Here is a 13,935-nt window from a genome sequence, read left to right on the forward strand (position 1 = left end):
AAGAATTATCGAATGAAAGGCTTTTTAGTACCAAAGAAGATCTTTACTAGTAAAAAGACCGAATGAAATTAAATTTTCTTTCCGATAAAAAGTAAAACAGCGTCATTTACCATTTTACGAGTATTAGAGTTCCTTAATTATAAATAATATTCCAATACATCGTGGCAACTAACGTGTTGATTGAGTTTTGCAATTTTTCCCTATTTTATTTTGACGACTGCAAATTTCGTACGAAATGTTAAAATTCGAGTGGTCGTTCCATCGTGATAAATATTCATTTCTTTTTATTCCTTCGCAGACACCAGCGTCCGGTTTTCCAGGCGTCATGGACGACCTCATATTTTCCGGGGCCGGAAGTGGCTGCACCGCCGACGACGAGGACGAAGAATGCACTCCAATCTTTGAGTCTGGTTCCGGTAAGTGTAAGTAACGTTTCCGTGGGCGTAAGTAATTCCTTCTGCACGTTTCCTCGCGGGGGAATTTCTTATACGCATTTAATCTAGCATCTCCCACGCGTGAAGAATTTATATGCACGTTACTGTTCACACATTGTTCACGTTTCGAATTTGCCGCGTGACGTCTCGTGTAAAAAAGAAAATCAATGAACACGAATCGTTTACCATACGGTTGCCGAACGTTTCTGAATGTATTTAAAATTTTCAGCATTTATATAATGTTTCTCGAATGAATAACATTCTTCATAAAATCGAGTTTAAAAATGTATTTCGGTTAAATCATATTCCGAAGAGTCAGACTTGGGCGTCGATAGAAGTAGAAACCGTCAGAAGTGAACAGACGCGCCAGCCAAGTTCGTATTCTATCGATCGTCTGCCTGATGCATTTTCAAACTTGATTTTCTCAAAAACGAAGCTTCGTATGAAAAAATTGTATTCTTTGTCTTTTATTTATTCGTTCGTGATAAATCGCTCCCTGTACGTTTGCATCGCGAATAACGTACCACTGTATATACACATATAGAAAGATTTTTAATTTCAACAAATCGAATAAAAAAAGTATATAATGGGATAGATTATGATACGTGGAGTAAAAAAATGTTTTGGTGGTGTTTAGATTGAATTAATTGTATTCGAGTTATTCCCGAGAAAATACTTTCTCGCAAGTGGTCGCACCACTAGTCGGTTCGTATATAACGGCGCGGAACGCGCTACGTTACTGTGTAGTATGAAAGGAGAGACGTTTAGCACTCCCCTAGACAAGGATGGAACACACATAAAATGGTAAGGCACTGTCGCCTTTGGCGGCACTTACCACATTTTTTTTCTCTCGTTCAATGAAAACCATTATTCGGAGCTTGATTATTCTTGTGTTTCGTTACGCGTTAAACATTCATTTTTAATACAAAATGAAGTTAATTTCGTATTTATTATTAATTTACGTAATGCTGTGCATTGCCCAAAATGTGATACGTATACAGTAACAACGTTTCAAACCCTAAAATCCTATTTTTAATCTGACAATTAAACAGCCTCATGCTTTGAATTATAAACAGTAACATGACTGCATAAATAATTAAATATCCACCAGTTGTTCCATCGTTATGGACCAAAAGGGAACCTGTTAATTTTCTTTCGTGACACGAAAATTCGAATTAAACGAGAATCATAATTACCTCGAGGGCAAATGTATATTCGGACATTGCATTTCGTCGGGTCAATTTTATATATAGTTCAAAAAGATTTATTATTAATACAAACCTTTAATAAATATTTTATAATAACAATAAACACAATTTATTTTCATTCCAATGGTAATTATAACGATTTTATATACTTTTTGAATATTATAAAATACCATATTTTATTTCAAAGAGGGGGGTAGTAATTTGCGTGATTTTTTCAGGGCCGTAGTTAGGCAAAGAGAACGATGGCTCGAAATTGGGTGATTTTTACGCGATTTAATTTGCGTAAGGCACCGTTGCGTACAGATTTACTCGAACTTTCATTTTCAATCGATAGTCGTATCGATTATTATCGTTAATAGCGTTTCGTGTCGAGAGTGGCGCGACGTAGGACAGAGGAGAACATACGCACGATCGGGTTCGCATATCGCATGGCATGCTACCTTTTCGTCTTCATGTTTGCTCGGTTGTATCTTCGATTCATTTGCATATTTAGGATCCTGACCCCCCCACCTTTCTCTTTACCGTCGACCTCCTCGCGATGTTTGCCGGCCGGTTCGAAAATCTTCTCCGGCTGACTAAAAACTGAATTAATACCATCCCTTTAATATACAGACGCGCGATTAAGCGGCATTGTCGCCCGTGGGCAGCTGGTTATTTCAGTACCGTGACATTTCAACGATGAAAATACACGCCCACGACGAGACGAACGTAAGACGAAGCGTTCAGAACGATGATCGAATAGGGAAAACATTCTTTTTTTTCACGAGAAAACTTTCTTCGGTGATATATTTAGTTCGTTATCATCGAGAGTCGTTGCAGTTATCTGTGCTCGCTGCGTCGTTTGTTTTTTTACTTTTCTGAGCATATAAACGATCGACCAAAGCTCTCGTATGCTGTAGACATCGAGCGGTGCATCGCGTGCGGCGAACGCCCATACGCGTCCGGCATGTGCACTCGATAAACGCGATCACGGTGTTCCCGCACGCAGGATCCTCTATTTACATTTTGCATTTACTGTCATATGGAAATATTTGTTTGCATCTCTGTTTCGCTGTTTATATCACTTGCAAGTATTTTTCGTAAAACTGTGTTGATATCTACGTGAAAAAAAATTGTTTAATTTTCTCCAGTACACATTTCAGATAAGAACGACACGCTGGTCGTTCTGCTGTATGTATAATACAGTCACGAAACTGTTAAGATAACGGGCTTAATTGTTTTAAATCACGCACGGCTTATGTAATACATTCGAGCGTTCTGGCTGATCGCTGATCGTGTATTTTTACACGCGAGATCTTTCATAGATGCTTTTCTTCCTTTGTGTGAAGGAAATAATGACTATTGATTCATTTAATTCACAGTTAATCTTAGTTTAGAATTAACAAGCAAACGGATGACAAATGCAATGTACAGTGACTTATTCGTGACGTTCATTTAATTGAAAAGTTAATTATTATTTAATTGACGTGACATTCTATTCAAATTAAATTTCTGAACAGTATTAACCATTATTCGGATGCAACTATCGCAGTAAAATGTAAACAATTTTATAACGGAATGAATTCTTAATCTAGTTTGGTCTCTTGTTCCACATTAAATGCCTGTCAATGAACTTACATGACTAATTGCTTATGAGTCTGTACGTTTAGCTTTAAATTAGATTATGGCGTAATCTCGTTAGTCGTTACAGGCATTTTTATCGAGCGTTTTCAGCAAATACTAGTCCACTTTACCAGTTATTAATTACTAAAGTTTTCCTCTTTTAACCCCTGTAATAAAAGAAATTCTGAAACCACAATTCTGTAATTGTCTCAGTAAAAAGACAAAAATAATTTTAAATACGATTTGTGAGAACCTACGTAAAATTTGATGACCCAATAACACAATATTTCTTTTCCATAGTAGTTAAAATAAAGTCCACAAGATCGTAAATAAAAGCGGTATTTAAATATTCCAATTCATATTGGCTTCCGGTGCAATGAAACTAGAGTAATGCAATATTCCCAATGTAAAAATAGCAAAATCAATACGCCCCGTGGAAATCAACGGTTTTATTCGACATAGATTCAGCGACAAACCGACGTACCAAAAATGATTCGGACAAAATTGAAAATCAACGAAATTGCCGGCGAAATTGAGTTCAAAGGAGAGCGGGTATCGCTGCCCGCGAACAAAACGTTCCCAATCACACGTGCATTCTATCGCCATTACCGTTTCTCCACCCCCGCCCCCAGGCTTTCGATAGTTCTCGCAATAACCGCATTTTCATTTCGCGTTACATACCCCCGATGACGCAAACGCTGGGGCGATCGCGCGAAAATTATGCGAGCCTCGAATACAACACTGTGGAACGCAATTTCAATCACGATCCTCTCTGTATTCAAGTTTATTTAAACCTTCATTACAGGAATTCATTCTATCTCTCAAAAAAGAATTTACTGGCCACTTTTCGTGAATTAATTAATCGAGTAAAGGGACAAAGTTATTGGAATACGACATTTTGAGAGTGTTTTAAAAATTTTAGAAATGCTTGAATATTTATTAGAAGTAAGTAATTAACGATGTGCAAGAGTAGTTTAATCGAATATTTTTCTTAACGAAACTAGAGCTCTTCTGTCAAATTTTCGTCATTTCTCAGAACTGTATTTCATTGATATCTCACGTTGCATTAAATGTTTTCTGAATTATTGCATCGATCCACTTGCTAATAAATTTTTCAAAATTTGTAACAAAGTTGCAAGCTGGCCCAGATACTAGAAATTATAAAAATAGTCACTGTGCTCTTAATATGACCTAATTCTAGTGTTCCTAATGGCAATGAGTGATTTCAATGAAGTAAACTTTAAAATTGAAATTATAAATTTTCTCCATTTCTCAAATCTATATTCCATTGATATCTCACGTTGCATTAAATGTTTTCTGAATTATTGCATCGATCCATTTGCAAATAAATTTTTCAAACTTTGGAACAAAGCTGCAAGCTAGCCCAAACACTAAAAATTATAAAGATAATTTTAAAGCTCATAGCTAAGATCGTATAAAAATTCGATAAAAAGAGTATTATCCAGCTCTTTTCCAATAAGGAAAAATTAAGTATTTAACGCATCAATTTAGTAGATTTTGTTTCGTATTTAAAAAATCACGTTGCTCGTTTCGCGGAACGAGCTTTCGAATTCTAAGAATAAATGGCTAAACGATAGCAGAAGTACTTAACTGGATATCGTGATTCAGAGCAACATTAAATAGACATTAGTCGCCGTTTCTTTCCATCGTGCAGTTTTCGCTGGTAATGACGGAGCCGACTGTTTGTTCGCAGACGACATAATAACGCCGGTTTACGTCGCGCCAACGAGGTCGCCGACGACGTTCAGGCCGAAGCACCACAAGGAGAAGATCCAGGAACGTCCTTCGTGCGACGACGAGGAGGACTGCGAGGAAGGATCTGGAGAGCCAGTCACCACCGAGGAGATCTTCGTCACGTCGGCCACCGGTCCGTTTTCCTTCTTTTTTTCCTTTTATTTTAATTTTTCTCTCGCCCCCCGCTGGCTCAGGACACTCGATTTTCACTCGAGTTCGCCCCGTGAACACGCGACGCCCTGGTATTGATCTTCCGTGCACGGTTTCCTCTCGTTCACTTCCTAGTGACTAGTGCATGCTCGCTCCTCGCGCCGGTGGAGTATTTCCAAGACTTGCATAATACCGAAACGTTTACCAAAGGACGAGATCGAAAAAGGAATTTCAATATCTTTCGATACGAAAAGGAGTCCGGGACTTTCAAAGACGCCTTTCGATCGAGTCGAATCGATCCACGAAAACTCGAGATTCAACTGGGGATTCTTGTCTTGTTTCCTTAGCTCGTCGAAAATGCAAATTAAAATGAGATTTATTGCATTGTTTTGATACATTCTCTCTGCTAGTTTTATTTAGCAGGAAAATGTGTTTCTTACTTTCGTGAAAATAGTAAAATTAGATGTATCTCTGCGATCTAAAAAGGTACACTTTAATCTGCATTTTTGAAGTGGTTGGTGATTTACGGACATTTTTAATCAATCTATTTTGATCCTCTTCGAATAGAAACGCGGTTAATATAAACTTAAAATAAATGTTCTCGTTCGATCACTTATCAAAGTATTTTAGATTTCTTTTGATTAAATTTTTATTGAAGTCTAAATAGATGTTGAAATATTTAGTATCAAAATATTAGATCTATCTCTGCAATATAAAACGTTGCACTTTAATCTGCATTTTTGAAATGGTTGGTGATTTACGGACATTTTTAATCAATCTATTTTGATCCTCTTCGAATAGAAACGCGGTTAATATAAACTTAAAATAAATGTTCTCGTTCCATCACTTATCAAAGTATTTTAGATTTCTTTTGATTAAATTTTTATTGAAGTCTAAATAGAAGTTGAAATATTTAGTATCAAAATATTAGATCTATCTCTGCAATATAAAACGTTGCACTTTAATCTGCATTTTTTAAGTAGTTGGAGATTTACGGACTCTTTTTTAATCAATCTATCTAGATCTTCTTTGATAGAAACGCAGTTAATATACCACCTATCAAAGTATTTTAGATTTTTTTTTAATTAAATTTTTATTAAAGTCCAAATAGAAGCTGGAATATTTAATAGAAAAATACTTGCCCCGACTAGAGAGTTTCCAGGAGTTTCGACGCAATTAAGTGACTCTGGTTAGCTTATAAAAAAACCGTAGGCGACATACACGCGTCCATTTTGAGAATGAAAATTGCTAACTAAATGAAATCCCCGGACGCGACGCTTTTTAATAGAATTTTACACGAATATAGAACCTCAAATACTGAAGTTAATAATACGTGGCGAGTCATATCTCGTGAATAGGCTATGATGAGTCGTATCTGCTGAAGTAAGACTTCAATTACATCCGAGGACACGGTTAACCGTGTAACTGCACTGAAAAGATATTCAATTCCGCTGATGCAATTTTCTCTCGTCCTATCGAAATTCCAAACCAATTTGCCATGGAATACCAGTTTCGAACGAGACAATATTACTGACTATAACAAGTCAAACGCATGTTCACTTACACATATTCAAATTTGGGTAACAAACAAAATTGCAAACAACAAATGCTAGAAAAAAAAAATTCGAACGAGACAATATTAGTGTCTCTAACAAGTCAAACGCATGTTCACTTACACATATTAAAATTAAGGTAACAAAAAGTTACAAATAACGTATGCTAGAAGAAAAAATTCGAACGAGACAATATTAGTGTCTCTAACAAGTCAAACGTATCTTCAACTATACCTCTTCTAATTAGGGTGACACAAAATTGCAAATAATATATGCTAGAAAAATAAATTAGTTTCGAATTTTCCAAAAAGTCTTTTTAAATGACGAGAAAGTTTCCAGGCAAATTAGCGTGCAGATAATGTATTTTTTCAAAGACGATTTCGTGTGAGGAAATTTTTTCGATAATGATCTATGCGATGATCTTCGAAGCGCGAATGGAGGGAAGGTAGGAGAAGGCAGGAGAGTCTCGTTACGGAAATACTTGGCCCGTGGGCGTCCTCTTCATCTGCATATCCCTCAACTTCGTGCGGCGAAAGCTCCGCCAATCCCGACTGCCACCGGTTAAGTTGACCGTCACGAAAATAGCGCTACCCTCATCGGCGCGACGGGGATGCGACTTCTTTCAGTACGTCGCTCTTCACCGCAGAATAGGGTTGCCCTCCCCATCGTTTGCTCGGCCTCCGTTCATCGCGGTTAAAGTAATTCCGCGCCGTGCGACGAATAGAAACGCCCCAGGAGTTCCTCGACCGGTTACGAAATCTCCTTTTGCGCCTTCCTCGCGGGGTCGACCTTGAGAAACGCCTTTTCGCGTGACCCCAAACCTTTGGCTGTCGGTTCGAAAGGGATGGTGCAACAGAGATACCCGTATCGTGGGATTTGAGATGCACTAGGTAAGTGATACGACCGAAAACGAAGCGATTCTACGTAAAAAAAATAAATAAAAATTCAATAAATTTGCTCTACGAGATTCACTAGCGACTTATCTCGTTTCTTTTTTATTCTTGTGCACCGAGTTCCTCGAGCTAATCTCTCGTTAATGTAGAAATAATTATTGTGCTCGTTGGATCGAATTTTAATAAATCGTGCACGCGCCCCGAACAGATTCAAACACGATTTTCTCGAAACTAGAGTACAGTACGAAAAAGATTTATTCCACGTTTTCGATTCACTTTTTCACGTAGAATCGAATTCTCTTGGTCGTATCGCTCTTTGTAAACGTACTGTAAAGTGTATGGCGTGATTTCTGGTATAGACAAAAGGGAAGATACTTTCAAAATTATATTTTCATCTTTTCATTCGGTATTTTCGACATACGTAAGATCTTTATTAAGTCTTTTTTAGTTGTTTCAAAATTTAGAATATGTCGACAGATTTTGTGATTCGCATAATTTACAAGGATGAGCCACAGAGAACTGGGAAATAGAACACTAAAAATACAAACAGAATATCTTAAATATAAACATAGCAAGATAAATGGCCTGTACATGCGATTATAAGTAGAATCACTGATATCTCGAGAGTTCAAAGTATCAACCCCATTATTGATAGTTTCGTAATAGTTATGTTTAAAGTAGGTCATGTTTCAAACTAACGGCCATTCGTTTCGATGCATGGAACTAATACTAGGTCTGATATGTACCATAAGTAAATTACTGCAAGCAAGAGTAATAATAACTTCACAGTCCACTGGAAAGTACTTGGAGTTAAACAAAACGAAACAACCGAAGAATAGAAAGTCCAAAGAATAGAAAGTTCAAAGAATCGAATATCTCGACAATAATTAATTCATAGTTAAGACTTTCGTTCGGTTTTGCGTGCCCTGTCGATTAGTGGAGTCTCGATTTGTGGTTCTGAAATACCCTGTGTACGAAGAACATCGTTTTTCCATTTCGAATTCATTTGACTTTTAAAAGGTAAACGGTTCGATGAGGTATTTTAAGGACACCGAGTTCTTTGATCGACAAATCCTCAGCGACTAATGAACTTACCCAGTCGACACAGTTTAACTGGAACAACTGAGAATCGATCTTGAACGACGCGAAACGAGGCTCGTGCGATTCGTCGCGATAACTTCGTACCTTGTGTTTTGCAATTCGTGTACTGATTTAATCAAGCCCGTTGATTTATTTGTCGATATTTACTCAACCCGTCGCCTTCTTCGATTAGAATATTATCAATTGAGCACTTCTTAAGGCATCGAACGATTGAAACGATCGAAAATTTGTACGCGATATCTCAGAAATATTTAAATATTATCGAGATAGATATTAAATAGGAATACATAGCTATTTCAAATTTGACAAATTATGTTACAATTTAAAAAAAAATGATTTTATCTGTAAGGAAGATTTTTAGTGAAAATTATATTCCAGGAATTGAAAAAGAATAACGATTATTGACAGTTCTTCTTACTGTACAATGACAAGTCTGAATCTTCATATATTTTAATATATTAGAAATATTGGTTCAAAAAATCTGTTCTTTGTCACGAAATTAAATAATATACATTTGAAAAATTACTTATAATTAAATCGTACGGCGAGAGGTTAAATATCTCGATAAGGAAACTTACGCGAATCTTATAGAACGTTCTCAGTGAACTTTTCATGGATTGCTTTTATCGGATTTCCAATCGAGTACATTGTGCAATGGAGGGTTAATAATACAGCTGTAAAAGAATGCACAGTGAGCGAGCAAATCACCTTTGCTTTGACTATTTCGATTACAAAGTATGATTCTTCAAAACGTACTGTCGTCAATAATTTGTGATTCGTTGGAATAGATAAGAAACTTAACGTGGTTAAGTTAAAAAAGGTTCAATCGACAGTTGGAACCTATCATTGAACTTCGACCTCAATAAAACGATGGTTCCAGTAAAGCATAGTGGCACCATATTGTTTAAGAAATTCACACTAAAGAAAAGATGAAATCGTCGAACGATAATACTTAATAGTAACAGTTATAGTTTTAGAGGTTCTTCATCTTAACAAAACCTTCCATCCAAAAATGAGTTTCGTTGTTTATTCTAATTCTTCTGACAAAACCAGAGTCAGTTTCGATCTGTTCAGCAAGATTCAGCAGTATTCTCTTCGCTCCTTGCGTTATATTGATACAATGAAATATGGCGATCGACAACTGAACTAATAGAGTTCTGTCGTTTCTATTGGCCATGAATCGAACAAGAATTTTCATAATAAATTCTCATCTTTTGAACGCGTCGAACAATCGTGCCCTCCATGGCGACTCGTACGTAAATCACTGCCAAATACAAATGTGACAAATACAATAGCCACGACAATTAAAAGTATTTTTTTAAGAGTTTTCCAAGGGGGTTGAAATAAATTACCGATTGGGAAATCGATGGTCTCGAGAACTATCTCAAATACAAATGTGACAAATGCAATAACCACGACAATTAAAAGTACTCTTTTAAGAGGGGTTGAAATAAATTACCGATTGGGAAATCGATGGTCTCGAAAACTATTTCGTATTAAATTCCACGGGAGCGAAGCTGAGGGGCGAAATTCCAGGCGCGAAAAAAAAATCGATCATCCTTCGAGGAACGACACGGCAATTTCCATCGGGCGATTAAACGTACGTCCCTGGGAGCACCGTAACACGACTCCCTCCGGTTGTCCTCGCAACGTGGCTGCCCACGCACGCGTGAATATCGCCGGCCTACGCACGCGTAAATATTGTCGGTAGCACGTTACTACCCCATCCCTCTCGAGCCAATCGGATACACGTAATTGCACCAGCCGGCTGACGCTACTCCATTCCATTTCCCGAGCAGATTCCAGCTCGGTGACGTACACGACAGCCCACGAGTACACGACCAGCCACATCAGCACGCAAACGTCTCCAGGCTCGCCGTCGACATCGACCCGGGACACCGTCACCGTCTCCGGCCAGTACAATGTGTCAACCACAGACGTCGAGACCAGCCACGCCAGGTGAGTTTGTCAGTTTCGCTCGGACACCCCCGCGGCGATACCAAAATTCGTCGTCGACCTGACGTTCCAAGAACCACTCGACCGCGGGGATGGTGAAACGAGTGGTAATTCATGTTTTTATCGCGCGTTACGTGCAACGTGTTTTACCGGGGAGCGATCACGAGTTTTTCACGTCTCTGTACAAAGTGTTTCTCGACCAAGTGGCTATGTACAGGCAAATGAGCCATACCTTCAACCCCTTGCCGTGGAATGACGAGTCTGGGTTCACGAGTTCTTGATCTCAACTTTCAGAATCGTGTGGCTACTCGCGAGGTATATGAATTCTTTTTCGTGGTCATTCTGTACACGAACAAAATTCAACTTTGAAGAATTATTTGGAATTAAATCGTACGTCAAGGGGTTAAGATCAGGGACAGGATACCAGAAGGCTAAATTAAATGCAGATTATTAAGGCAAACTGAATGTATCCAACAAATGTAACTGTATTTTGTTACATGGAATAGATCATTTTTATGGTACGCAGTTTTTTAATCTCTGGAAACAGGTATCGAGATAAGAGATAATTCTTGTGGGTCAGATCTGGTAGTTCAAGGGTCACGACGCTTCGAATTTTACTAAATTTTACTAAATATCAGTGTGTTCCTGTTCATATTTATTGAGGCATTCTCATATATTATTAGGTATCAGAATGTTTGTAAATACGTGTCTCATTCATAAGTGGTGAGAGAGTAGATATGTTTATTTTATTTATCAAATATAAAAAAGTACAAAAAAATATATCCTCGTTTAAAACAACCATTGCCTTCGTACTTCTATTAGACTGTGGCTCCTTTTATAAACCAAAAAGAGTCAAAATCAGTTTTAGAAGACGAAAGATGTGTGTTCAAGGCATTCAACGTTTAGAAATATCGACAATTATAGAAATATATGAAAAGTGCTAAATATCGTAGAGGAAAGAATGCAAAAATGATTAGAATCCAATGGAAGAACGTTTAACCACTTATTCTAGAGCTAGATACGTCTGTAAAGTACATCAAAATAGTTTAGGAAACAGTAAATTATAACTCTTGAATTATTAGGTTTAGGACATAAATACTCTAACACTTTCTTGTAGAGATTAAAAAATTGTACCGAATAGCCCAACCAAGATTATAGAGTTCCATTTAAAAGAAGGATGCAGCTTTTTAGATGCATCCACGAATAGAATTGCATTCAATTATGAAAAGCACTTTCACAGCATTTATTACTCGAGAACGCTAAAAACGTAAACGTAATTTCTGTTAATAACTCTGTTGATCGCTGATTATTAATATTCCATTATTTTGAGTGAAAGCAAACTGAATAAACAGCTCTTTGGATCGACGAAATCTGTGTCGAATCGTTGTAAGTTAATATGTTGCACGAAAATAAATATTTTGAAAAGTGACAGCAAGTATTTAGATTTTCGCATATCGATACTAAAATCGAAGATAAATTATGCACCTGTCCAGGGGTTGTACCCACGATTGTGGATAACCAAACTGCGATTAAACAGTCAAATTGGATTTAGTGGTTTGGTTAGTTAACCGTCCTAACCGATTCAGTCGATTCGCTGAATTAACTTGCAAAATTGATCCAACATTGCAATTTCAAACATTAGTCAAACCACCGAAAGTTATTTATCTTTTGAACATTTTTATTCCATTATTTCGATTTGCCAATAATTTCCAACAAAAGTTTCTAAACATTTTCACGGGATTTCGATAGAAATTATTTTCTAATTTTGTTATTTTTTCATCCCAACATCCTCGAAGCTCTCGACTATTCCACTAACACAAATTTCAACGCTTCATATTTCGAACATTATTATTTTAATATTATTTCGCTACGTGACTTTCCAAACGTTCAGCTTTGAAATGACCTGATCGATATTCTCGACATTGTCGCTGTACTAAATACGACTATTGAATGCAAAGTAATGACTCCGAATAAAAACATTTTAATAACAAACAAAGTAGGAAAATAATTATTTTATAACTTCTATTTGATTTTATTAAACGACCCACGTTTATATAACATTCTTTTCTCGTTTAGTCCTGTGAAATATACTGACAACATTTGGTAATTGAAACATTGGAACACCCTATAAAGTATATTAATATATTCAAATATTTAAGGAAGTAAAAATATCACGTATTTATGAATTTGTTTTTTAAACTACTGTTAATTTGGATTACACATTTTTTGAAGCTGTATAGAGATTCTTTTTATTATTTATTAATCAATACAACATCTTGTCAACTTTATTACATTCATTGGATTCAAAAAAGCAAACATTGCTAGATAGACTAATCTATTAAAACACCTTTACTCGTACAAATCATTTAGATTATTTTATCCGTTTCGTTTAATAAAATAACTTCGTTTAAATCATAATTATGGAACTAGAGGTATTGCTTTGCATTCGATCCTCGTGTCCACTATATGTTTGCCTTTGCATCAACACGACAAAATAGATTAGCTAGACTATACTATTACAAAACCTTTATTTGTAAAAATCATTTAGATTATTTTCCCCGTTTCACCCCTGGGAAAAATTATGATGGGAGATTCTAGAGACCAAAATAGAACGAAAGTCAAGAATACCAATTTGTTGATGGAAGCTTCGTTAAAAAGTTATTAAAGTTTAAAGTTCCGCCTGTATTGAATTTTTCACTCGAAAATGTGCAGGATTTCGGGGATATGTCTATTCACCAAAAATGACTGTAATCGACCCCTGCAACTGAAAATAATTTTTTTAGAACGATTCGAAATGTTTTAATTTTGTCGAAAAATTTCACATCTTCTCGAATTTTTTTCTAGAAAGTGGATTGGATTTCGGGGGTATGTCTATTGACCAAAAATGATTGAAATTGACCCCCCTAGATAAAAATATTTTTTTTAGAACGATTTGAATTTTTTCATTTTTGTCAAAAAATTTAGGCACCTACCCCCTGTCGATTTTTCTTAAAAATCCGTTTTTCATTTTTAGTAATTTTGTTTGACGCTCTACAGAAAAATTGTCTAATACTTTTTTGTAGGTACCCATGAGCTCTACTTCAGAAAAAAGTTTCATTGAAATACATTGACTATTGTAGGAGTTATGGCTGTTTGAAAATTAGACCACTTTTATAGGGTTTTTCTCATTTTGCAAGGTCAAGGATCAACTTTTCGAATATTTTTAGTATTTCCACATATTCTCCATTAAAATACGCGTAGTTTGCTTTTTTAAACATCGAAATCGTCCAATCCGTTCAGGAGT

General features: G+C 36.4%; 1 protein-coding gene and 1 non-coding gene across 3 annotated transcripts in view; both read left to right on the top strand.

Moving 5' to 3' along the window:
• Nrx-1 (neurexin 1) overlaps positions 1-13,935 on the top strand; it is a 503,500-nt gene that overhangs the window by 476,123 nt on the left and 13,442 nt on the right. The window contains exons 24-26 of one of the 2 annotated variants that reach the window (XM_076781599.1): positions 299-416; positions 4,959-5,132; positions 10,496-10,655. In XM_076781599.1, the coding sequence (XP_076637714.1) occupies positions 299-416; positions 4,959-5,132; positions 10,496-10,655 (452 nt within the window). Of the gene's footprint in view, positions 1-298; positions 423-4,958; positions 5,133-10,495; positions 10,656-13,935 lie in introns of both variants that reach the window. The other variant, XM_076781600.1, reaches the window with a different exon arrangement.
• On the top strand, positions 1,176-1,281 carry LOC143350543 (U6atac minor spliceosomal RNA). The gene has a single exon (XR_013081160.1). It is a non-coding gene; the product is annotated as a U6atac minor spliceosomal RNA (small nuclear RNA).

The sequence above is a fragment of the Colletes latitarsis genome, chromosome 14 (genome assembly GCF_051014445.1).
Source record: "Colletes latitarsis isolate SP2378_abdomen chromosome 14, iyColLati1, whole genome shotgun sequence".
Taxonomy (NCBI): Eukaryota; Metazoa; Arthropoda; class Insecta; order Hymenoptera; family Colletidae; genus Colletes; species Colletes latitarsis.